The sequence below is a fragment of the Dermacentor variabilis genome, chromosome 10 (assembly GCF_050947875.1).
Source record: "Dermacentor variabilis isolate Ectoservices chromosome 10, ASM5094787v1, whole genome shotgun sequence".
NCBI classification, from domain to species: domain Eukaryota; kingdom Metazoa; phylum Arthropoda; class Arachnida; order Ixodida; family Ixodidae; genus Dermacentor; species Dermacentor variabilis.
This window is the reverse complement of record NC_134577.1, coordinates 52,956,853-52,982,400: the sequence shown is the minus strand read 5'-3', so window position 1 is coordinate 52,982,400 and position 25,548 is coordinate 52,956,853. Positions and strand designations below refer to the sequence as shown.

At 43.6% G+C, this 25,548-nt stretch overlaps 1 protein-coding gene across 1 annotated transcript in view; it reads right to left on the bottom strand.

Moving 5' to 3' along the window:
* LOC142560548 (neprilysin-1-like) overlaps positions 1-25,548 on the bottom strand; it is a 60,971-nt gene that overhangs the window by 7,708 nt on the left and 27,715 nt on the right. The window contains exons 7-18 of the mRNA XM_075672735.1: positions 23,165-23,373; positions 20,531-20,725; positions 18,638-18,724; positions 17,857-17,987; positions 16,053-16,278; positions 12,577-12,675; positions 8,310-8,387; positions 7,898-8,010; positions 7,191-7,249; positions 5,005-5,056; positions 3,285-3,352; positions 1,081-1,211 (exon numbers count right to left, since the gene is read on the bottom strand). Coding sequence (XP_075528850.1) covers positions 1,081-1,211; positions 3,285-3,352; positions 5,005-5,056; positions 7,191-7,249; positions 7,898-8,010; positions 8,310-8,387; positions 12,577-12,675; positions 16,053-16,278; positions 17,857-17,987; positions 18,638-18,724; positions 20,531-20,725; positions 23,165-23,373 — 1,448 coding nt within the window. The remainder of the gene's footprint in view (positions 1-1,080; positions 1,212-3,284; positions 3,353-5,004; positions 5,057-7,190; positions 7,250-7,897; positions 8,011-8,309; positions 8,388-12,576; positions 12,676-16,052; positions 16,279-17,856; positions 17,988-18,637; positions 18,725-20,530; positions 20,726-23,164; positions 23,374-25,548) is intronic.

Sequence of the window (25,548 nt, the reverse complement as noted above, 5' to 3'; positions counted from 1 at the left end):
TTCAGTGCACAAATAACAATGCTTTTCAATTTGGTACGCAAAATTTACGACTGTCCCCTTATCGAGAGCGGAATCCGTTCGTAAGCCATCTCTCAAGCCGACGTCCGAATGAATTGGTTCAAAGCACTGGCACGTTTTACAGCGAAGCTGTATATGGCTAACCAATTCGTCCGTCTTTCACCTATAAGCCGAAAACTCCTCCGGCTCAACCCTATGCGCATGCCCGAAAAAAAAATAAGAGAAAGAGAGGCACGCGATTGGCTGCGCCAGTAGTAACATTGTTGTTCTCTGTCGCAGCCGAGCGCGCGCGCAGCAGTGTCTCTCCGAGTCCGAAATGGGTAGGCCACGCGACATACGTAGTGCTGAGGAGCAGGCAGCGTTCGATCAGCAACGCCACGAGCAGAACCGGGAACGGGCCCGTTTACGCCGTGCCCATGCTGTTGTCCGGGCACAAGAACAGCCTTCATGCAGCCGACCGCAGGCACCATCTGCGTATCGAGGATCCGGCAGCCTACCACGCCGTCGCCTAACGAACCGTCGGAATTAACCCAATGATGAACACCGGGACCGCACGTTTCGACTTTACTGGTTAAGCATCTGTACAGAGTGCTTGGGCGGTGATTTTTTTCTTCACTTCATAGATCTATGAAAACTTGTAAAAGTTGTCATGTACTTTCATTGCGTTTGTGAGGGCACAATTTTTTCATTTGGTTTCTTATTTTATCCTCCCCCTTCCTGCCCTTTCAATTGTGCAGAGTAAGCCACTGTATATATACTCTGTTAACATCTCAGCCATATATCTTTACTTGCAAAAATGTTATCTGAAAAACAGTATATCTTATAATGTTTTTTTTTTTTTCAGTTCGATTCTGCTTCTCGGCGGCAAAAAGTTGACAGTGTGAATGCGTTTGTGATCTGTTGTAAAACACAAACAAAAAAGCATTCTTCTGTTTGTTCAAAAGGCGCCTTTGAAACACTTTCCTTACGTCAAATTTACCAATTCCTGTGTCCTGTGTCCACAGGTAAAGCACCCGAAACGTGATTATTAATCCCTTAGCCATAATTCAGAGTAAAACTTACCGTCATGTTCAGAGTCTTGACAGCGATGCTTCCATACTGACGCTTAAAGCAGAGGGCCTTTTCGTCAAACTTACTACGAGTTTCGTTCGTCCACCATTGTTCTAACCTTCCGTTTGCATCAAACTGGCTTCCTTCAAACAATAAAGACACATAAGTTAAACATAGCAGGCTATATTGTGCCATTAAAGTTGTTATTAATTTTATGAGTTTCGTACGTTTTATTAAGATAAAGTTTGCGTAGCCGTCGAATTAGTTTTGCATGCTACCCTTCAGGAATATGCCTATGAGGTTTTAACGAAAGCTTTAGTGCTTCGGTAGTCGTTTCAGGGAAAAGGATATGTGCACCGTGAAATCAACTGTTGTCAGCGGTAGGCTGAATGGTGTCAAAATAGGGCGTAGGCTGCGCTTTCTCCCATTACCTTGGAATTAATGTACGCACGTATTTTTGTGTGGTCTGGAGAATAGTAGTGACAGCATTTGTCGCGACCGCTTATTTTCAGCCACGATAGAATAGTTATGCATTGTAATACTAAGAAGACGGCAGATGTAGTCTCGCGTGTTAGAGTAGATGTTCTCAGACAGTTCGTTCCTAAGCGATTGCTGCAATTGGACATGATTCACTTAAACATCGCCCGATACATTACCTGCCCGTTATTGCTGATATTGACTGTTGAAAATTCACCAACGTCTCTTCTCACCCGTTCCTCAGCACCTACTGCATTTGCGGCGACTGTGCATGGTCCACTTAGACAAACAATACTCGAGTCATTATCCACCCTTATTGTTGAAATGGCTTGTCAGAAATTCGCTCTCTCTTCTCATCCGGTCCTAAGCAATTGCTACATTTGCAAATGATCAACTTACACAAACAAACAATACAGGATACATCAATCCAGTAATTGAGAAGTCGGTGCAGTGCAACCAAGCTCTCCATATTTTTTTCATAAAATATGAAAAGGCACTTCATTAAGTAGAAATGCCACCAATCATGGATGCATTGCGTAACCATGGAGTACAGAAGGCATACATGAACATAATGAAAATGTACACAGAGATTCTACACCTATCTTGGTTCTCCACAAGAAAAGTTGTATATTACCTATTATGAAAGGGGTCAGGCAAAGGACAATCTCTCCGATTCTGGTGACTGCATGCTTAGAAGTATTATTTAAGCTATTAGACTGAGAAAGCTTAGGAGTAAAAATCAACGGCGACTATCTCAATAACCTTTGGTTTGCCTATAATATTGTCCTGTTCAGAAACAGTGCGGTTGAGTTGTAGTAAATGATTGAGAACTTTAACCGAGAAAGTGAAATAATAGAATTGAAGAGCTATAATGCAGAAGAATAAGGTAATGTTACATGGCCTGGCAAGGAAGCAAGAATTCATGATCACCCGTCAGCCTTAGAGTCTATACAGCAGTACGTTTATCTAGGTAAATTACGCACAGTGGAGCATGATTATGAGAAGGAAGTTTACTTAAGAATAAAAATGGGCTGGAATTCAGGCTGCAGACATTACTGAATCCTAACTAGGAGTTTACCTTTGTTGTTGCAAACAAAAGTATGCAATCTTTGCATTCTACCAGTGCTAACATATCCGGCAGAAGCTTAGAGGTTAACGAAAAAGCTCGAGAACACGTTAAACACTTTGCAAAGAACGCTCCAACAGAAAACATTAGGCGTAACTTTAAGAGACATGATAATAGTGGTGTGGATCAGAGAGCAAACGGGGATAGCCCATGTTTGGCTTTAAATTAGACAGCTGGGCAGGCTAAGTAATTGCGTATGGTAGATAAGCGGTGGACCAATAAAATTACAGAAAGGGTGCCAAGGGAAGGGAAGCGAAGTCGAGGACGGCAGAAAGTCAGGCGGGGTGTTGAAATTATGAAATTCACAAGCCCACGTTGGAACCAGCCAGCGAAAGACAGGGGTATTTAGAGCTCGCTAGGTGAAGCCTTCCTCTAAGCAGTGGAAATAAATAGAGACTGATGATCGTGATGATTGTGATCACCCGAAGCATTATCCGCCATTATTTGTGAAATGGCTTGTCGGAAATCCGGCAACATCTCTTCTCACTGCGATGTAAGATAGTTAATTTCCTCATAATGCAGTTGGCGTACGCGCTAACGAAAAGTCATCTCATCGACCTTGTCAAGAAAAAAAAATATCATGGCATAGTATTTTTATAGTCCAAGTACTCACCGGTGTCATCGAAGCCGTGTGTCATTTCATGTCCAACTACTGTCCCGATTGCACCGAAGTTGATCGACCTGTATAAAGATGGTGTTGGACATTATGTCAAAGTTTTCTGATCAACACACCCTTGCGGAAATATTCGCTATTTCTTGTACAGGCTGCCCTAAGAGATCTTGAGTGAACCCAGATTCATTCCGCTAAGAGTGCATCGAATTGCTTAAGCATACGCGCTGTTTCGCAGAGGTCATCCGTGTATAAAAGGAAGACGTAGCCTTGGTACTGTGACACATATGCCCACCAGAAACAAATTCTCAAAACCACAACAAAGAGAGGTGAGCGCGAGTAACCAGCTGCTTTATATTAATAACCAGCTGGTTAAATGCCTAAATCATTGTTCATGCACGCCTTCCTTTGTAGTGAAGCAGTAAAGCCGCCTACTGTTAAATATACTGCTTGAATTGCGATAAGGTTTCTTATTAGAAATCAGCAGCTTAGATTTTCAGTTAGTATTCCCGAAAACGTATAGTGTAGGAAATTGAATTGGATTCTCTAGTGAAATGTTCTGCGCGTAATTTCGTTTACGTAAACCCCTAACAACGCATTCTCTTCTTCAGCGTATGCACTAACACAGTTTCTACTAAAACAAGCTTTCGCTAACAACTGTCGAAGACGAAAACCTTCTCATACTTACTGTACGCTGTAAATGTGTCTGGTACAAAGCTTTAAAATGTTTCCACATTGGCAAAATTGTAGCTGCAATGTAAAACTTTCAAACGTATATTCTACATTGTCCATGCACGAATTAAATTGTGTTTGCCACCAGAATTCTTGTAGATTACGCTTAGGACGGTTAGAGAGAAGTGGTGCGGTAATTTTTAACCTTGCGATGCTTGCCGAATTTCCCTTTGCTTACGGTGAACTCAGCAGTCTCGTTGAGATATGGTACTGACTGGAAAGGACTTAATTCTGCGGGCAGGTTGACCCAGAAAAAAAAAAGAATTATTCTCCGAATGAACGTTGAGCAGTGCTCACGGTGCTTTTGGGAAATGCGATTTCTACAAGCTGTAGCAGCGGAGACACTAAGTGAAGTAATGCTCCTTTTGCTCTTTTTCAATTTTGAGGACACTCTCTTTCTTAGCCAGTTACCCCCACTTTTCCGTACTGGGCACCACGATATCTAGCATTCTTGCTGGTCGGTGTCGAAGAAAGTGCCGTCTAATAATGCGCGCCGATCCTGTAAGCACTGCAGCCTGAAATTGTGAATCGTTCCCGTGGCTATGTGCAGCAAGAAATGTGAGCCGACTCCGAAAGTAGAACAGCATAAATATCTGGACCGATCCCGAAGGTAGTGCAGTTAATAAATTTAGGCAGTCCGACGATCCCCCGACATCTCTTACGCAAGGGTTGCGCAGCTACTCTGCCGCATGCTCACTTCCAACTCTCCTAGGAAGACGTGGTCTTTGATGGACTTCAACTATAAGTTGAATTAGCTTCCATTTTTTCACCAAGATTTATCCGACTACGAGTGCATCTTAAGTACCAACGCAATATTTTCTATTGAACCAATCTTTTATATCCATCACCGATGCGTGAAAATGCTCGTCTTACATGCTCTTCTTACATACGTCCTCGAATTGGTTGATGAACGCGTGTGTAAGGGTTTTTTGTTGCGCGGTGACAAAAACGTTTAACTTATCGTCTCGGCTTAGTTATTTTTATATCTTACCTTGGAAGTCCGTATTGGTAGAAGACTCCTTGAAGAATTCCGGATGGGTAAACTAGAGAAAGAAGTTTCGCAATCCTTATGAGCAGCAAGCTATAGAAGGAAAACCTAACAAAACTTGAACTGCGATTGGTTTTGTAGTGAGTCTTTTTAAAAAGACATAAATCTCGTTTTTTTATCATAGATCCTTACAATTTGCAAATAATAAAGTGTTATAACTGCTATAACTTATGTGCCTGAGTGTAAGGCGCTACACTAGCGTGATATATGGCAAGCAAGCATATTGCGACTATGGCGACACCCAACTGCCTTCATAACCTGTTGTGAACAATTAGGCATATGTTGTGCATACTCGCGGACAACATTTCTTGGCTATGTAAGCAAACGCTACGGAACCAAAGCGCACCTTTGGCACTGCGGCTGTAAGTAGTTCTGCAATTGAATTCCCGTTTTATTACGTAAAACAATAGAGACCATAAGTATTTCTTTTATTGCTGCACATTTTTTAAAACGACATGTAGCATTCACCAGTCGACAAGCGATATCTTAATGGGCTTTTAGAGCGCAGCTCTCAGGTGCCTATTCCTGCGCGAGCGTCAATGTGCCTCCGCGTCCTTCGGCGACCCCCCCGAACGAACACTCAGAAGGATGAAGGAACGAACGCGGAGTGCAGCGGGGGATGAAAGACGGAGAGAGCGAATAGAGCGCGAGAAGGTAAGCGGAGAAGAGTGCAGGGGAACCATGAGGGGGGAAGTGGAGGAGGAGGGTATGGTGAAAGCGTGAGAAGAAAACCGTAGTGCCGCGCGACACGGACTCTGCCTTATGCTCTGTGGCGTGTCAGGCATATCGAAGCAAAGCGCTGCATGAGCGAACATCTGTCTGCGGCTGCTATTGCGAATCACGCCCACACGTCACCCACGTGCGGCCTCTCGCCATCTCCCGATAAACGAGGAGGTCTCTAATGCGGTGCCCCCGGTAAATGGTGTAAATGTTGCCCGCGGCTTCTGATTAGGGCTTGTCGTTTGCTGTACTGCCTGCAAGCTTCCCTGAGACGCTGGTGACTAACGTCTGCGAGAAATCGCTGTGCGTATAACATCTATGCGGAAACCAGGCGAGTCCATCCGGAAATCACAACTGTTGGCGTCTACAAACGAGCGAGCGAACTGACTTATGCTCGCCGGCTGTACTGGCCTCGTCATTGGTGGCGTGTTCTGACCGACGTCGACGTAACACGGCCACTTAGGGGCTACGACGTAAGCTGCGTGGCTCGCTGCTCAGGACTTGACACATATGAGATGTCTGTAAACATCGAGCAGCTTCAAAAATCCACGCCTAGTTAAATGGGTCTGCCTGCGCTAAAGTAAAGAAGATATACAAGGTCGCAGAAATGGAAACCAAAACCAGTGCCAAACATTCGCAGACTATGTTGCGTTAGAACACATTCTTGCCGACGAATGTAGTAATCTCGCCTAAGCAAAATACTTTGCTTGTGCTATTCAGTTTGCAGCACTTGCTTACTTTTTTTTATTCCGGCCTCCGATTACCGTGCGCTAGGCTGGAACGCGTTGTGATGTCTCGAGAAACCGCACTGCGACTGTCTTAGTAACGTGCTTTGGGCCGTTGGTGACGTCATGGTAGTATGTGATTTTGTCTGACCGAGAACACTGACCTTGCTTTTGCCATCCTATCTGCAGCGCTAACATGTTTTGCTTCAGTGAGCTAGGACACTTACGCGGACAACCTCAATTCGATCCACTCATCGATTAGACTAGGTTACGAAGCTAATGAGACCAAAGGGGCATTATATATTTATTTACAATTTTAGTTCTAATCCACGACTATACACGGCTTGGTATGGAGCTGGATGCGCTGTAAAATTGTGGTTCACTTCCATCTACTTTCAAGAATGCACCAGCGCATGCCACGTGGTTTCCCCGATAAACATGGCATTTCCCTCACTACCTTGTATATGAAACACTCATACTATTACTTAATACCTTTATTGCAGAAGTTAACATATGCGATCTTTTCCTAATGCGTATTTGTTTCAAGCTTTTAATCTCCTGTAAAGTCTCTAGTTTCAGTGAGCAGTAAACACACTAGCACTCATCTTTCTTAAAGACATTTATGCAAAATATTGTTTCGACTTTACGAACATCAATCTAGGTCTTTACAAATAGCAGGCTTACCCATTTCGTTTGTAGCAGGATCGTAGAAAGCGTTTACAACTGCTGCTCCGTTAATCCACCTATGTTCGAAAGAAACTAAAATTAGTTACCGCCTTCGGTTGCATCTACGTAAGCCCAATTGCACCACTAATCTTTTATACGCTGTACGTACGATAAGATTGTTTAACCTGTCGATTTACTCCTTAAAAGCATTTCTGTGGCATGAGGAGAGCTAGTAGTTTCCCGTACACGTTCCTATTGTCGTAGCGATTTAATGTATTTGCGTTATAAAAGAAGAGTAGCTAATATGAAAACAATTATCCGAACTCTGGATCGAGTGCTGCAAAGAAAAGACGGCGGGCGGGGGCAGGGCGAGAATTCTGGAGCAGGAGTTTCACCTTAAATTATCTTTTTGGGGAACGTTTGGTGCGCAAATTTTTAGTTTTGTATATCGGCAATACATTGCAACACATCTTGCCTTAGCATTTAACATCTATTCACATTAGCTCAATGCACGTTCCTTATTATATGTTGCAGATTACCTTCAAGGTAAGCTCTTAGTATTCTCAAAAGCAATGCAATTTGTGGTACAGATGCGACCAAAGCAGCCACGAAAAGAATTGCTGTTCTTTTTTTGTAGCATGAACTTTCTCCTCTCACTTTTAAGGGATTTAATCTCACGCGCTTTCTCACTGATACTTGCTAAACGTGGCACATTCCCAACCTACTCCAAGTCCTTGTTGTAACGCTTGCGCAATTTTTCCAACTTCCGTCTTCCATTGTTGACTGCTATGAAGTGCCAGATCTTCAAGAACGTGCTAGTTGGATCCAGCTGGGGTACCTGCAAAATAACGCAACGTTACAGGCATTGCAAAGAGTGCTTGAATTGATAGATAAGTAGAGCTGTGCGTTGCTGGTGTCCGAAATCCTTCGCATATAACCATTGAAGCTAATAAGCAGGCTCGCTAAATAAACGTACCTACAGGAAACAGTTTATTAGGTTTTGCTAACTACTCCAAAATTTCAATTTGCCATTGCTGCCTTCCCCCTGGCATCGGCTGAGATTCTTATTAGAAGCAACTCTTAAGATTTGGTTGTAAGCATACATGCGCATCGCAACTATCTTTAAAATATACTCACATATTCGTAGAGCTTTTCAAGGTACTTCATGTCCAGTCCCCACTTCGGATATGCAATTTTAGAGTCCATCTTTTCCAACTGAAAGCAAGCACAAAGCACATAATCTTTTAATACGTGTTCTCGTGTTGCCCGGCGCAGATGTATGACTCACTCGTTCGTGTCTTGCTCTCCAGAGTGTCTATCACTGTTTTAAAGGGGCCCTGAACCACCCCTCGGGATTCGTGGAATAACATAGTCCACGGCTAGCATACGCTGCTGCGAACGTCTCAGTGAAGTTTTGCTGTCGTACGTGGTACGTGGAGCTCGCAAGCGGATCGCGAAGTCACCTCTCTCTCAAACGCTCTCTTTTCAACAGAAGGCCTTCTCCTCACTCTTTTCTAGACGCTTTATTTCGTCATTCCCTTAGACGGCTGCTATTGGCCGATAGCAGACGTCAAGCTGCGGCCAGCTACATGGCGTAGGTACCACGGGCGCCGCGGGGTGTCGCCAGGAGTCCGCCGGCTAAGCGCACTGCGGCTCGCTGAGGGCAACCGCGTTTGGCTTGTATTTAGCGCGTCGTGGGCACCGAAACCGGAAGTTGTGGCGCCTCCAAAATCAAATTTGAACTGCGCGCCACGGTGAAATTTAAATGGCGGAGCGTTGTAGGCACGCCCAAGTGCGCTGTAGCCTTCGTAGTGCAAGGCATTCAAGAAGGAACGGAAGCACAGCGGAGACCCTGTTCGATTGCCAATAACTCCGCTTCTGTGGAGCGTATTGAAGTACTTCTTGCGGCAGAATATTTCTGAGAGAGGCTATTTTCACTTCAAATACCTTTCTCCACTTAGATAAGAAGTGGTTCAGGGCCCCTTTAAATCCGAAGCATTTGTTGGCGAACATTTACCACTTTGACATTATCTATATAGCTAGCTGCCTTCATCTTGGGGCGCTCGCGGTCGTTTCATTAAATTGGCATGTACCAAAATAGGTAAAGTGTGACACGAGTGTTTGACAAGCAGAAATGATCGATCATGAGATGAATATCATGCCATGTGATTCATGTATGTCATGAAACAACCGCCTACGTCTTGGCGCTCTCATGGCCGTCTCGATAACTTGGTAGGTTCCCCGCACATTGCTTCGCATAACATCGATTCCCACAGGGTGTGGAATCTGCCCGACCCTTATTTTCCTTCTCCGTTCCTTCACTCAGTAAATCCGTCCGCCCCCCCCCCCTTTTACCATCATTCTATGGCATTCATTATTCTATAACATTATTCAATACTATACTACCATTTTGCTATTGGCCTTTACCTTTCTTTTACAATCGGGCATTGTGCCCTTTGTTGTAGCACTTGCCAAAAAGAATTTTTTTCCCTGTGTCATTGTTCAGACGTGTATAAACAAGAAAATGCGAAGAAAGCTAGGTGACATTTTACTATAATGGCAGAATATATAAATAGTGCTAGTAAATGCGGATAAAATGCCGAAAGTAAGCAGGAGGGCCTCGAGACAGGAGCCCCTCCAAGCGGAGCGGTGGTATTTCACGTTTACCACTTCCAGTGCACACGCAGCATATATGCATAGCGGACAGAATGCCCAATTTTCTAATGAGACGTCATGGCGGACGTCACATCAAAAAAAGAGAAGAGAAAGAAAAAGTAAAGAAAACTTGCAGTGAAGCATCTTCAAAATTGTTGTTGGAGAGCACGACCTGTAGTTTTACGAAATAGATATCGAAAGCATACTCGCGTACAAATTGACGGCAAAATATTGCAGAAGAGAATATTAAAATCAGGAAAGCGTCACGCACCGGGACTCGTCATAGCCGCATATCAAGCACACGCTGACTCATGTAATGCGTGCCTTTATTTGAGACTACGTTAGAAAGGATGTGGATGGATTTGTTGCTATAAATTATCACGCCAGTAAATTTTCATAAAGATAGCCACATGTTTCTTTAGAACCGGAAATCACAGCTGTCGCACACGCATCGCCGTCCTTTCTGCTGCTGTTTTACGTTGCCTACAGTCCATAAAGTATGCTGGGCAGTCGATATACCTATGGTATTCCATTTTCTGTAAAATATTCTCCGTAGTGGTTCATGGATTCAGTGGCGAAAAATTAATAACTGTGGCAGCTGGTGCATTCTGTTAATACCAGTAGACAGCACAATCTATTAATGGGCTACTTGGGCAAGTACTAAGCGAATGTTGGGCGGCTTTGTCCAAATGCGCTTCTAGTTTGCTAATAAATGCCTGTAAGTAATTTTTTACTTGTGCCTCTTTGCGGACAGTTCACGAAAACTAATCGTACTAGTGATGAATTAAGGACATAAAATGCCCTATGCGTGACGAATCCGTAACCGTGCCCATAGTCTTTCCTTTTTTCTTTTCCTATTCGGTTATAGGTCACAGATTTACTATCATTGCCTGTCACTACACCACCGCTGTGTCGGAACTTCCAAAAGGGTGTTGAGTTTTCCGTTAGTGTGTTCTTCTTTACATGACGTGCTGAAGTTCTTACAGCGCAAGAAGACTATGATGGAAGGTGCTTTGAAGTGTGCGCACTCGTAAGGTTCCCCTCCAGAGATCGATATGTTCTTTAATAAGCAATAAAGCTAGCGAAATACCATTCGTATGATGGTATTATCGCTAAATTATCGAAGTGTGCCATATTCAGGCGCCTTTCTGAAAAACTAATTTTGTTGAGTCGTGCTTCGGATATACCGGTATGTCAACAGTACATTGTCCCATACCCGACAAGCATATAAACAATAAACGGTAAGAAAATTGCATTCGTGTGTGACAGAATGCGCAAAAAAAGATGAGAATGTACTTATGGGGTCCTAAGAACAGTCTCAATTTTCTTTTGCGCATTCTAAAAAGACCAAAGTCGAAAGCCATAAGTGCACGGTGTATTCGATCGGACGGAGGCGGAATATGTTCTGTAGTCGTACAGGAGGAAACATGGTGCATAAAGAAAGCAAGGAAGAGTGGTTTTTACGAAGCATTGGCCTTTCTACGCACGTATGAACATGGGCGAGCACAGCACAAAAGGGATAAATGGGCATTCTGCGATCTGTGCACGTGAGCAGGCGTGGGGAACATCGCCTCTGCGAAAACTACAATTGTTCGAACGTGAGGCACTGGTCTTGCGACTCTGGGACTCCGCTTAGTTAATGTGCTTAACGTTTCATACCGCCATCGCAAAGAGGGACGTGTTTCCGCCACTGGGCAATTTACGAATTGCTAGTGATACCTAATGATTGCTGTTTCAAGCCGTAAAACACGTTTTAAATTTCTACAGCGAAACGGGCAACCATTTGCAAAACAGTCACTGAAAGCATAAAAACCAACGGCAACAGACGTTTAAAACTCACAAACTTCCTTACCATAGTGCTAACATGGAGGAGCCTCAGTGTCCAAAATTTCATTTTCCGAACACGAATAGACGAGTCGCTGAAAATTTGGTGGTTTCGGGCAAACGGCAAAACGTTGACATCGGTAGCAAGGGGGGGGGGGGGGGGGGCTTGGACTCATTGGACATTGTTCTCAACTAGACGCGGGTGCGACAGGTTGGCCCCACGTGGCACGCAAGTCAACACCTGAAAACGTAAAACTTCTCCCAATCTGTTACTTTTTTTAAATTTCAAATCCGTCATTACGGTTCCTTGATGAGCTAAAATAGCGCGCGCCCCGACAATACGGGCTTTGCCCAAGCCATTGCGCCACCCTTCTCGCAAAGCTGGCCTGACGAGCAGCGTCGCCAATGCCTTTGCAGGCGTCACATCTATACGGTGCACAATATAATACAGACGGTAAACTGTAAGCGTTAAGGTACTACGTAAAGTTTGCTTTACGTTTGTTGCCCGTTCCGCTCAGAGTAGTGTATACACTGAGCAGCTAACGCAGGACGTCTAATGGCCGCGTAGTAAAGTTCTCGAAACTGTCAGACCAGCAGCGGAAGGCAGTACGCAACCGTGACTACGCAATAGAGACGCTCGAGCTTAGCGTTGACGCTGAGACCAGTTCGATTCGTCCTTGTTGCAGGCAAACGCACCACTTGAAGGTTCTACTGACAGCTATCGTTCTCGTCTTGTTGTTTTTAGTTAGTGAAATGGCGCAACCCACTCTGGGGGTTTGGCCGTGAATTAGGCGGTGAAAGTCGAAAGCCGTAACGGGCTTAAGTCGGTTATTATAATTTTCTTTTTGCGAAAGTAAGGCGAAAAGAAATAAGTATCTTGTAATTGTGAATTAAAATGTCTACCGTTACAGATATGAATGCTTACCTTGCGCAGAGCTTTTTGCCTTGTTACGTCGTCCATCCATTTGCTTTGCTCGAGTGTCGCTCGGAAAATCTCCTTAAGCCTAAAGACGAGGTCTTCAACCTGAAGGGAAGATAATTTTCTGTTAATGCCCCGCACAATAGGCATCCAGACAAATCAGAAATTTACTGTATGACTTAGGCGGCGATCAAGAGCGTACAAACGAGGCAGGACTGGAACCAACGTTTCTATATGTGGGACTTGTAGAAAAGTGGGTTCCAGGCTGAAGGTTCACTCGTTCGGCCAGTGATGATCCCACAATAGATTTACCTTCATGTGTCCAACGAAATTTGATGCGCGAAACGAAATTTTCGACATAAATAACATCTTCACGCATCAAAATAGTTTGTTTACCTCTGTTTACAAGATAAAGCTTTCAATGAATGAAATTAGATGAAAAGACTATGACAAATTATGAGAAACTATTAAAATGACTGCTTCCTACATGAACAACATGGTAGTCACTGCTTGCGTGGAACATTGATGTTCAAAAAGTTTGGCGCAGAATACATCCACCATGACGTTATACTTTTATGTAATGACTGTCCTTGCATGATTGATATTCGAAACATGCCAGAGATGGCTCTTTCAAGCAAGAAATACAGTCTCGCTTCATCATATAGATTGATGTTCTTGCACTCAGATATACCAGTGCCCCTACACACTTTAAGAAATGTACACCCCTCGGGTGGTATCTTGCCACGCAACAATAGCCGTCATCTGTCTTGCTTGCGTTTCCTTTCTTGGAAAAGCGGTCCTCGCTACTTTCCTGTCGAGAGTGCTCTGTCCTACCGATAACGCCATGCCGTTCGTGACTTGGAAGTACCGGACTCGCGGCCTTAAAGAAAGAAAATGCGGGCAAGACGGACCACGATTATTATTGTGTGGCAAGATACGACCCAAAGGGGGTAATTTTGCTTAAAAGTTTAACTTGTCCAAAATTATTGAGTTTTTACAAGAGAATCTTATGTTTTCTCAGTTGCATAATGCAGCTTTTAAATAACGTACCTGTTTCGTCCCCTTCCTTTGTATAATGTAATATAAGTTACGCCCTTATGCTTAGTGTTTGTATAATTATTACTTACTGCGCGCTCATTGAACAAACCACTTAGCTGACATTTCTGGCTACAAACTATGAATCCTGAGTTGTGATGTGTGTTACTGCCGTTGCTGCTGTGCCCAGCGGGTAAAGGCCCCATCAGGAGGCTAACCACCTCTATTTGTGGGTGATACCTATGTATGATACCTGTGGGCGATATTCGTAGGTGGTACCTGAGTTACCCCCAGTTTTACTTGTTTTACCATCATTACCATTGTCTGTTATTTCATACTATTTTTATTGCTGCAGCGTGAGCTTCTGGAAGCGATATGGTTTAGTGCAAATTCAAATGGCTTAAATAATTACTTGCGTATACGGGCAGAGCGGATTTCTAGATGATTACGCTCATTCGCGGCAGCGCTTTATCCCATCCTGAACATTTTCTTGGTGTATGTGCGCCATCTTTGGCAGGTGGGCTATGGAATGAGTGTCTCGTATCGGCCTCCAGGTTTTCTAGACTTTCAACATCCTTTGGACTAACTATTGTTCAGCAGCACGGAAACTTCTCCTAATATTGGCGTAACATTCTGCGCTGTAGCGCGAACAAGATGGTACAAGATGAAGATAAAGCTGAAGAAAAAATAGATGCGCTTTTCGTTCAGCCATGTTTTGAGGCAACAAAACAACGACATTTTATGCCGTGGCATTTCAGCGCATAGCGCATCATGTAGCTCCAAGCAGCTCTTCTCGAGTGACCATTTCCTCCGACCACTAGACGTCGGTTCTAGCCGCTTACATCTCTTCACATTGCATTGCGACCATATCCTAATCTCCACTCTCGAAATTTACCTCTTTCCTCTGTGACATTGATCCTTCGGTCGGAAGATAGCAGCCCACTAGAGACATTCATTATCGTTCTTGTTTACACATTGGAGTGTCTGAACGTATATAAGGTGCTTCCTTCATGCATACAAGGAAGAAAACCGAGAGGCGCCAACGTGCTGCAGTTGATGACAGTATCATATTATCGAAAGTAGGCATGCTTCGAAATCACATCGGTCATCAGGGTCATTAAATGTGATATGACTGAAAGTGTTATGTCTACCAGTTTACTTGCCCTTCGGTATCTCTGACAGATCTTTGAGAGATCATCAACTACACTTGTTCACGCTGACCGAATTATTGCCCTTCTGCAAATTTTTATATGTCAAAACTCCAGTGTATTCTTTGGTACTGCATTTTGCTATTCGCTCTCTTCGTACGCGTTTCTCCGTCCTGTTATAGGATTGAGGCAGCAAGAGAGAGAGAGAGAACCTGCGCTAAGGGAAGGGAGAAGGGGAAAAGAGAGAAGGGAGAGAGAGAGAAGTTGTAGAGACGTGTATGGACGGTACTTGAGTTAAAGCTGCTCGCGCAAACCAGATGTTCCGAGAAAGCACAAAAGTGCCTTCACTGCCTTCTGAGCCGATGCATGATCGGTGGGGACGGTGCTGTGGTACTGTCTGTTCACTGAGAGGGCGATCATCTAATTTTCTCACTGTGTTGGTCAAAGATTGTCTTTGTCCTTGACATTGAGGACAATAACACAATAAGTGGTCATTGTTCTCGTCACATCCGCAAACATCACATGCAGGACTATCAGTCATTCCAGTTAGTGTTTGGTAGGCATTCGTGAAGGCGACTCCAAGCCACAACCGACACAGAAGAGACCCTTCGCGTCGTTGCAGACCGGCCGGAGGTCTGAGATGCACTGACGGGTTTAGTCTGTGCAGTCTTTTGCGCCTTGTATGTGCGATATTCCACTCTACTAAGGATATCGTGTGTAATATAATTCAGTATCTATAATTAGTATAGGCTGCACAACACCATTGCATAAGCAATTTAGTCTCATTCCTTTCTATTTTAGTTTTATCCTCCATTCATATTGCTTCTGTTTATTCTACTAGTACTAAGGTCAATTCAATTATGGGGTTTTACGTGCCAAAACGACTTTTTGACTATGAGGCACGCCGTAGTGGAGGACTCCGGAAATTTCGACCACCCGGCGTTCTTTAACTTGCACCTAAATCTAAGCACACGGGTGTTTTCGCATTTCGCCCCCATCGGAATGCGGCCGCCGTGGCCAGGATTCGATCCCGCGAACTCGTGCTCAGCAGCCCAACACCATAGCCACTGAGCAACCACGGCTGGTTAGTACTAACGTTGTGCGGCGTCATTTTGACTTCGCTTCCCCTAAAGCTGGCTTGGTAGCTTGGTTTCAAGTCTATTTGCCAACATCCGTGTTGCTCTATGTGCTCAGTGCTAGCTGCACGAATCTTATCTTAGCTTATATAAGTTTTGCTCTCTCGTCTTTTAAGCACGCAGTTTGTTATGGTTTATATTTCACTCGCATATTTTTACTCACCTCACTCTTCGCTTCAGGGCTGAACTTTTCTTTTACATATAGATAGCCAGTAATCTCCATCATTGCACTGTTGATCAAAACAGTGCATTCTTGCCACCTAGGAGGCATCTCCAGAACGCCTGATGTAGCTTTCTTTACTTCGAATAGGGCGTTCCGGATCTTCCTTGAAGCATGGGGAGCCCACATTAGCATGGTACGGAGACCTATGTAGTTGTACAGCAGTTCTCTGAAAACAAATTGTTACGCATACTTCAGTGTCAATATCACTGCTAGCTTGTGTTAAATTGTTAATACACGGAACGAATCAAAATTAGGACATTTATTTTTAAAATACATCTAGAACAACTTCAACTGCCATGCCGTATGACCTCATACAAATTGTCGATATAAACTGCTTAGCTAATCACCTGATTTCAGCTCCGTGTATGTAAACTTCTGCGCAAATTTCAACCATTTTTTTTGCTATATACTCAAGCACCTATGTAACGAAGTGGTTGGGACCTCCAATACCGTTCGTTAAACAGGTGAGTTCGTTGTAAAGGTTGTACGCCGCACCGCTTACTATAGAACCAGGACACAATTTTCTTCTCATAATACGGATCATTTCGTCTTCGAGGCGTTCGTTGTGTACACGCGCGACTGTATAACCTTATGGTCCATTTTACAGCCCCACTGTTCGCTTGGTTGATTGAGGTCTTTCGCGGCGTCCTTACCCAAAACCGGCAGCTGAAACAAAGGTTTGTGTTTGAGTTTCCCCGTAAAAGAATTACATTTTCTTGTGCATTCGAATTACAAGCCGATGTTATCGTGTCTGTAGGTTGTGAATAAGTCATTGTTTACGAATTTTCTGAGACATTTTACTTTGACAAATTTAATTAGTTCACTAATGCGCTTGCGCCAGGCGGAGGGCCAAGAAGAAGGAGGACAAATGAGGATGGACGCCAAAGGGCCGCCGAGGAAAGGCTTTGCTTTCAATTTTCGCGTAACAGAGTTATGTTTTCTCGCATATTCGTATTCCAATCAGAAAATAATATGTCTGTAGCTTGACTGTAAGTGTTATCTAACGTCTGCAGCAGTAGCAGCTTCACCATACATCCATTTTCACAGGGTGGAACGGACGTGGACGTTTTTTAACTCACGGCGTCAATGCGGCAGAGGTACTGTTGTTGGCAAGGATTTCTTTTCGCCCTAACCACCCATTTACAGTAATTATTAGCACACTTTTCATCGAACTGTTCAAGCAGCTCTTCTTTAGCGTTGAAGTGTTTCCGTTTATCTCGTGCTCAACACAGACTAGAGTAAAGCTGCGGTGCAACATTGCGTTTTGGAACTATAGGTAATAACTCAGTTTTACTAAAGCAGCAGTACCGCAATATATAAGAATGATAAAAGAAGGAGAGCCTCCAGGTGGTACCACCTTAAAACTTTCAAAGTACCTCCTCGCAACTTTACGGACTAGTAGCAGTTGTATTATACTGGTAACATGTTTTTTTTTAAATATCGTTTCCCCTGAAGCTCTATCACACTGAGCTTATTTCTTCACCATTTCTTTTATAGAATTGATCCATCTATCCTGAAAATCCCTGTAGCTTTTAATTTTTATCGTCGGAGATCGCCTTTCACGGCACTAATCTCCACAAATATGGCGTACGTTACTTAAAATAAGTGTTTTATGTGTCTCAAATAGCGCATATATCAGTTTGGCCTTTTTTATAACCTGAATAATGAATTTAAATTCAGTTAATTTTAATTAATATTAAAAACGCCACACAATACAAATCGCAGATGTTTGTTTTGTTCTTACGGATTTGTAGACTCCAGAAACTTGACCAATTTCTTGTAGTAATCCAGAGCGTAGATTTCTACCGTCTCGTCTTCGGTGAGCATTATGTCGGCCTTGGAAAACTCCCAGTTGAGAAGATCTAGAAGGGGAAACTGATGAAAAATAATGTACCACCAACAGCTTCCCAAAAGATAAACGAGTGCCTCTTCCTCTCCAGAATCCCCTTCTCTCTCTCAGTAGAAAAGCCGATAACAGACTATACGTCTTGTGGCGCGAGTTTTGCGAGTTGCACAAATGCGACCTCTTAGTGCCAGTATGCCTGTGCTTATTCGATATCAGTTGAAAACGAAGCCCAGCGACGGGGTGGAGGGATGTTAAGAATGGCTTCACTTTAATGATGACGATAATAAATATAATGGCACCAGACGGCGCATCGTGTAAATACTGCAGAATACATAAGTGCACGAAACATTTAGCACCGTGCCTTCTGCCCACTATTAGCGCCCTTTTTGAAACAAACGTCTTTAACGTTGGACGATGTTGTAGGCGGCCAATTTGTGATTATGGCACGTGCTACATTATCTTAACGCATCATGTATCATTCTTTGTGAATAGGAAATTATCTAGCAGTTCTTTAAGTTAGCTAATAATTGCAGTGAACAAGAACAAGTGTCCAACGCGGCAAATGCTATGCAGTGCATGCAGAAGAAATTGCAATGGACAGGGTTTCATGTCGCAAGTTAAACGGTTTAGTTTCCGCATTGCTTATTGTCCTGAAGCTTTCAGAGAACAAAATACTTACTGTCGAGAAATTATGTTGCAGGACTGTGATCGTGGTCCTGTGATACAGGGAGAAGAAATCTCTTCTTTTTTCAGGTGGCGCAGTGAGCTGCAAATTAAGTGTTTCGAAAGTTATTGACTTTTTGCGGGGACAGTGAATTATGCGCAGTGAATCATGCTAATAAAATAAGCGTCTTATCGCTAGAAATTACAGCAATTTGTTAGCCATGCGCTATACTGCCTTATTTTTATTCAAAAACTCTTTGAGAGCTTCTGGCGCAAGTAGCGCGATGTTGGTTCTTCTGTTAGTTTTCTCCAAAAAGCTTCTTTACAAGTGCCGTGGATAACAATGTCGAATTGCCTAATCTGCATGTAAATGAACGGCTCGGGTTGGCACGTAGATTGGAGATGGAAATGCATGGGCGATTAACGCTGATTGATGAAGAAATTCTCAGGCTACGGCAAGTTTCTTGACATCCACTCCGAACAAATATAGCACGTGATATATATATATATATATATATATATATATATATATATATATATATATATATATATATAGAGAGAGAGAGAGAGAGAGAGAGAGAGAGAGAGAGAGGGGTAGCCAGTTGGGGGCTTTCCCGCACAGGTTCGTATACCAACGAGTGCACCATTGTAACGAGGAGACAAGGCGAGTGCACACTGGTGCCCCTCGTACAGCCACATTTCCTTGTCCGTGTCGTCGTTTTCCGCAACCCCCAATATGTCCCGCACCCGCCGCGAGACATGGAACCCGGGACCAAAATATGGCAATAAACGACGCTACGGCTGCGATACCGCTGGAATTTGTCGAACCGAGTTGTCACTCTTCATTATAACCCGTGCATAAAACTTGTTCTTGCCGTTGTCGGGTGATGTTTGTTGATTTCAGCACCTGGATCGAGGGCCGATTCTTGAGCATTTTACCCACGTCGTGCTCTGGCCTTTGGTCCTAGAACGTTCTTAACGCCTAGAGCGCCACCTCTAAACCCGCTCTTTGATTAAAATACCGAGCTCTCCGCCGCGCTAACACTGAGTGCTGTCAAAGTGTTCCAAGATTTGTAGATTTTCCTGCTAGTTCACGCAGGATTACACCGAGCCATATTTCATGGCAGAAAAGTATGCGTGCATGATAAATAGCTCTGTACGTATTTTTTACCACTCTATTATCAAGGCAGCGCGAAGCTATGCGGAATTTGGTTGGGGGAGAGCTTTTTCCTTAAGGAGTCCGCCAAATCTTTAAGATGAAAAACTGCATTGCTCGCGCGTACGGCCGACGTAGCGTTGCTTGCTAAATCACCAGTGCAATGTAGTAAATACAGGGTGGCCCTCGCAGCCTAAATTTTTAAAAAAATTATTACAAAATAAGAAATAGAGAACCAAGGTAATGTTGTTTGCGTTATTTGGAGATACCCAGATTATAAATTGCATTTTGTCTAATTACGTAATTAGTATTAATTATTGAAGCTCCGAGATATTTTAATTAGATGGAAATTGCCGATGAGAAAATGGTAGAGCAGCATGAGAAATTCTCAGTACAGTTTTCTGGTGTTCAATACGCGCTACATAACAGTAAATTTTCCATAGATTAGAGAAGCCCGCGAATACACGCAACGCGCCTCGAGCAGCCATCTGGTCGCGTGGTAATTTTTCGGGTATTGGCGGGCTTCTCTCATGCTTGGAAAACACTTTTTTGCATCACGTATTCACCAACGGAAAGCTGTATCGGGAGATTTTCATGTACTAAAAATGTTCTCATTAGTCATTTTTATTAAAGATCACAATGCCGTTCATCCGCTACACACACCTGCGACTGATTCGTTACACCCCTCAAGATCAATTCGCCATTTGCCTATACTAAATTGTAATTACGAAAAAAATCATGGCGTCCTCTTACGCTCGCCAATTTTCCTTCAAAAGCTATGAGCTCGTCGGCAATTTTTCCTTTTTCCGACGCATTGATGCTAAACGACATGAATTCCAGAGCAGCCTTTATGAGGCGCTTGTAGGCCTTCAAGATTGGTTTGTTCTCCATTTTGTTTGGATGCGTGAGCTGATTGCGTCCCACAACTGGAAACTCCATCTGATCAATCTGAAAGGGAAGAATAGCAAGGGTCACCTATTGTAGATAACGATGAAGCAACGTTCTCTATTAGTATTAGTCTGTGCAATCTTAAACCTGAAGTGGATATGTGTTTTCAAAAACCCATTTGGTGCAATCGCAGGCGCAGCGTACGCAGGCGGCGCTTTCCCTAAAAGCAAAATATTAACGAAGGAGTGCCTCAGGGCTCGATTTTAGCTCCACGATTATGTTGAATTGATATGAATGACATACCTGACTGTCCTAATATTATACACAGACGATGCGACTGTTGCCCTCTGGGATAAGTCATTGCTTTCGCTAACTTTGAAACTAAACACTGATCTGTCAAGAAGCACTGATTGGGGTAACGCCAATTTTCCAATTATAAATCCTACGAAAACGCAGTTCATGTTATTTAGGTCATCGCAGTGAGATTTGCCTTGCTCTCCGAATATAACTCTTAATGGGCATGACATTCGTGCCTCCGCTTGGGTTTCCTTGCTCGGCATCAAATTAGATCCCCACCGTAAGTTTGCTAACTACATTGCGCACATCACACAAAAAAAACTGCATTTGACGTTAGAGCACTACTCAAATCACATGCATTTTTTCCAAACAAACATTATTGTCGTTATACTCTGCTTTCATGCATAGTCATCTCATTTATGGTACCGCTTCTTGGTGTAATACATATCATTGTCATCCTTCCTCTATTCAGAACATTCAAAATCAGGCTATCCGCATAATGACGCGAAGTCTTTTTTTTTCTCTTACGCCTCTTCACAGCTACGTACAAACCGCATTCTTCAAGTTACTGATTTGTTTAATTTTCATTTAGCAATATTACTTATCAAATTACTAACTCAACAAGTTTCTTACAACTTCGATAGTTGCGATCTTCTTTTTAATCCTAATAAAGCAAGGTTTCTAGCACAGGGAAATTTCCTGTTGCCTTTATGTCATACTAATTATGGAAAGATGGCTTCCTGTTTTGACGCGCTTAAACTTTGGAACACTCTAACATATTCCATTAAGTTGTCCTTTACCTTGTACTCTTTCAAATGCGAACTCAAGAGCCATGTGATGTCTGATTAATTTCCTATAAAGGTATTTTGCTAATTAGTAGCTGTGTAATTAGAAATGATTGTGCAACTTTCCTCTTCCTCCTGTTTTTACGTGTGTCATCACTCTTGATTATATTTTGCTTATTTCTTAACTTGTTTTTCTCTGCTTTATTTTTTATATAACTTCTAATGCAAGTGTCCCGGTGCAGTCTCTGACTTTGGAACCCTTGTCTGTATACCATTTCTTGTGACCAATTAAAAAAAACAAATCAGCATGTACATACGTATACAGATGGCATACCTTCCCTCCCGAGAAACTGCGTTAGATATCACGATGTCTGTTGACGTTAATGCTATTAGCAACTAAGTGACAGATCCTGTTGCCGCAGCAGAGACGCCTCATCAAACTGAACAGTCACTCCACTGCTTCGAAATGTCATGAATGCCTGAAGTGTGGTTGCAACAGATCACACAAGTGCAGGGAACAGCGCCAGCGAAGACAGATGAGAAACGAAATACACCGGACACTTCAAGACGCAACAACCCGGAATTAACTCGCATAAGCCATGCTTTCTTTGGTAATAAAATAAAATTAAATTCTGCGGCTCTAAGTGCCAAAACCACAATATACAGCTGCCACGGTTGGGATTAAACCTCGTGCTCAGCAGCGCCACAGCCACAGGGCTGCAGTGGCGGGTTTCGGATTGATAATAAGTGGTCCGTAGAGCCGGGGGTGGGTGCACTTTTACTTTTTTCAGAAGTTATTACTAATTGGCTCGTGCACATAAAATATGTCTTCCTAGGCTTACGTTGGTGGGGAAACTGCACACAACCTAACGCCATTCGCGATACTGGCAGGTAGTTTCGATTTCCACGCATGCAGCTGCGAAACGAACATAGAAGTCATATTCAGGCATGCAGAATGAAAGTCTGCGTTAAAGAAATAAGAACAAATATAAAATACACTTTTCGTTTAAATGGTGACGTGCTCTTACGGGTGTTATATGTCTGCATAGTTCGTGAATGTCTGCGTGTTTCCTTGCGGACGTTATTACCGTATTAAGACACTCAAATTACGGGTTTCCATATTGTCTATAGGAATTTTACGTCTCAAAATAATACATGGCGAAAGGAACCGCAGGCTCAAGCCACAAAAAAAAAATCTGTATTATTACTATGCAGCCACATAAATGGTCGCCATGGCTATTAAAGTGCATATTTCGCCCTTAGGGCGAACATGTTAGCCGCCATCAATATTCTCGAAAACTCTTCTGAGCAAAATCGGCGTGAAACATTCCTATCGCATCCATCCTTATTATTGTAGCCGAGTCTTTTGTTGTATTGGTTGTTACTTTGAACGCGTTGTATTAGTAAAATTATTTACCTGAATCACGTAAGACGTAAGGTTCTTGCTGTCTCTGCCAATATCGTAACGCAGTATTGGGCCAAATCCGGTTTGGAGCAGCAGATCCGAGCAGTTTGTAAAGTTCTTCACGTGACTGATGCTTTTCACTGTTAGCGGCCAGTCGCCGAGCGCGGAAGAGTTCATTATGTCATACATAACGTCAACCCGGTCGTAGGACTTTGCGACAGCTGTAAATGAACGAACAGAAAATATTAGCGTACTACAATGTCAAGACGGAGGGTCTTTTGATATAGTGTAAGGCTTTTGCATCTAGCGTCTAAGTGGAACATTAATAATGAGAACCACAAAATCAGTTTAGGCTGATCATGATTGTAATCAGGAATTAATAAACATCGATTGCTCATTGACCTGCTAAGCTTAGCTGAATTGGGGAATCGTGAGATGACAGGACCAGGTAATGCGGAATGCTTCTCGCCACGATTATTACACCATGACGAGAGTACCCGATTCCTTAGCAAAGGCGTAGAGTGCTCGAAGAACACTCTCGGCATCCGCTGAGGGATGTAGCCACTCGTGCAAGCTGGTCACTTGCCCTGATGCTTTCGTTTGATGGCTACGCACTCTCACAGAAAGTGCCTGATGGTTTGCGCAGCTGACGTTTTTCACGTTGGGCAACCCGTTTGTGTGTTTAAGAAATATTTAACAAAGTTTAACCATATTTAACAAAATATTATTAGCGATTTCTCATCTTGACTACGAAGAGCCAGCACTTGGTCTCATTTGCACAGAATGATACGTCATTTTCTCTTTTCAACTTGGTGCAGGATAACGTTGACGCTTTGCATCGATCGTACACTCTAAAGAAGTTTACACCCTTAGGGGTGTATATTTGCCGCCGAGCAATAATCGTCATCTGTCTTGCTTGCGCTTCCTTTTTTCAAAATGCTGCGCTCGTTACTTTTCTGTCGAGAATGCTCTGTCATGCTGATAATGCGCATGTCATTCATGAATCGGAAGTACCGGGCTCGCAGCGTTAAAGAAAGGAAATGCAAGCAAGACAGATGATTATTGTTGTGTGGCAAGTGTACACCCCAAAGGGTGTAACTTCTTTTGGACTGTAGAGCATTTCGTGAGCACGCGGCGTGTCGGCAACGGACCCCGGGAGCTCTTCGACACAAGGTTGCGAGAGATGTGCTAGGCTTCACGAATGTGTGTCTCGATGCGCGATTCCGACGCACCCGAGCTTTAACATAACGAACGCGTCGATTAATTTGCTGTGTCATTGCTGGCGATAGGCGAGCGTGATAGGTGAAGCGTAAGGCGCGCCGAAGGAAAGACGTACGACGAGAACGCAGATTACGCCAGGCTATTCAGCTCCGCTACCTAGGCAACCGGCGAGCATTCGCGCTGCCATCGGGAAGCGACGGAACGCTGTCAAGACCTGGCTGCGGACGCCGCGGGTGCAAGCCCGGTGAGCGGAGTTTAAAATCTTGTTCCCTGTAGCTATGAAATATTGCTTTGTGTGGGCAGGAAGTCAAACATTACTTTCGTTAAGCGCAAATGGGGTGGTGAGAAATAAGAATGAACTTAAACCCGCCGAGGTTGCATAGCGGCTATGGCATTGCGCTGCTAAGCGCGGGGTCGTGGGATCCGATCCCGACAGCGGCTGCCGCATTTCGAGGTGGTCGAAAGGCGGGAATGCTCTTGTACCGTGCTCTAGGCGCACGTTAAAGAACCCCAGGCGGTCGAAATTATACCGGAGTACTCCGCTACGACTTGCCTCATAATCGTATCGAGGTTTTGACACGTAAAAAACCCCTGCATTACTTAATAAATAAGAATGAGCTCGAATGTTGCCGAGAAAAACCGTAAAAGACTACGTTTCATGTAAATTTGTACTCAATTCGGGCTCAAGATACTGTCTTGCCATGAAATACTGATGTTTATATTCTTCACTTCGTCCCAATTCCTTCGCTCCTTTCTTTCTTGGCATATAGCTGTGCCGGTGGAACTGGAAAGAGATAGTGCCTCCCAGTAACGAGAGAAGTAATGTGGCTCAATGTTCAACGTTGTTCTGGGTAGATCCCAATATGACATTAAGTGTGTATACCCGGTGCGGTAGCCAAATGGCTGTGGCGTTGCGCTGCTCAGTACGAGGTCGTGGACTCGATACCCCGGCGTGGCAGGCACGTTCCCGCAGGTACCTATCAAATTCCCAAGACTTTGATAAATACGTAGAATGGTTTCTCCTACACGGTGATAAACATTCTGCCTAGTGACAAAAACTGTCATCTGCACATCATTGATCTGGCGTTGGCAGAACTTCTGGTTTAGTGACTAACAAAATATAAAGAATGCAGGAAGTGCGTGTACTGGTAGCATTTCTTGAGAGAATTGCACTA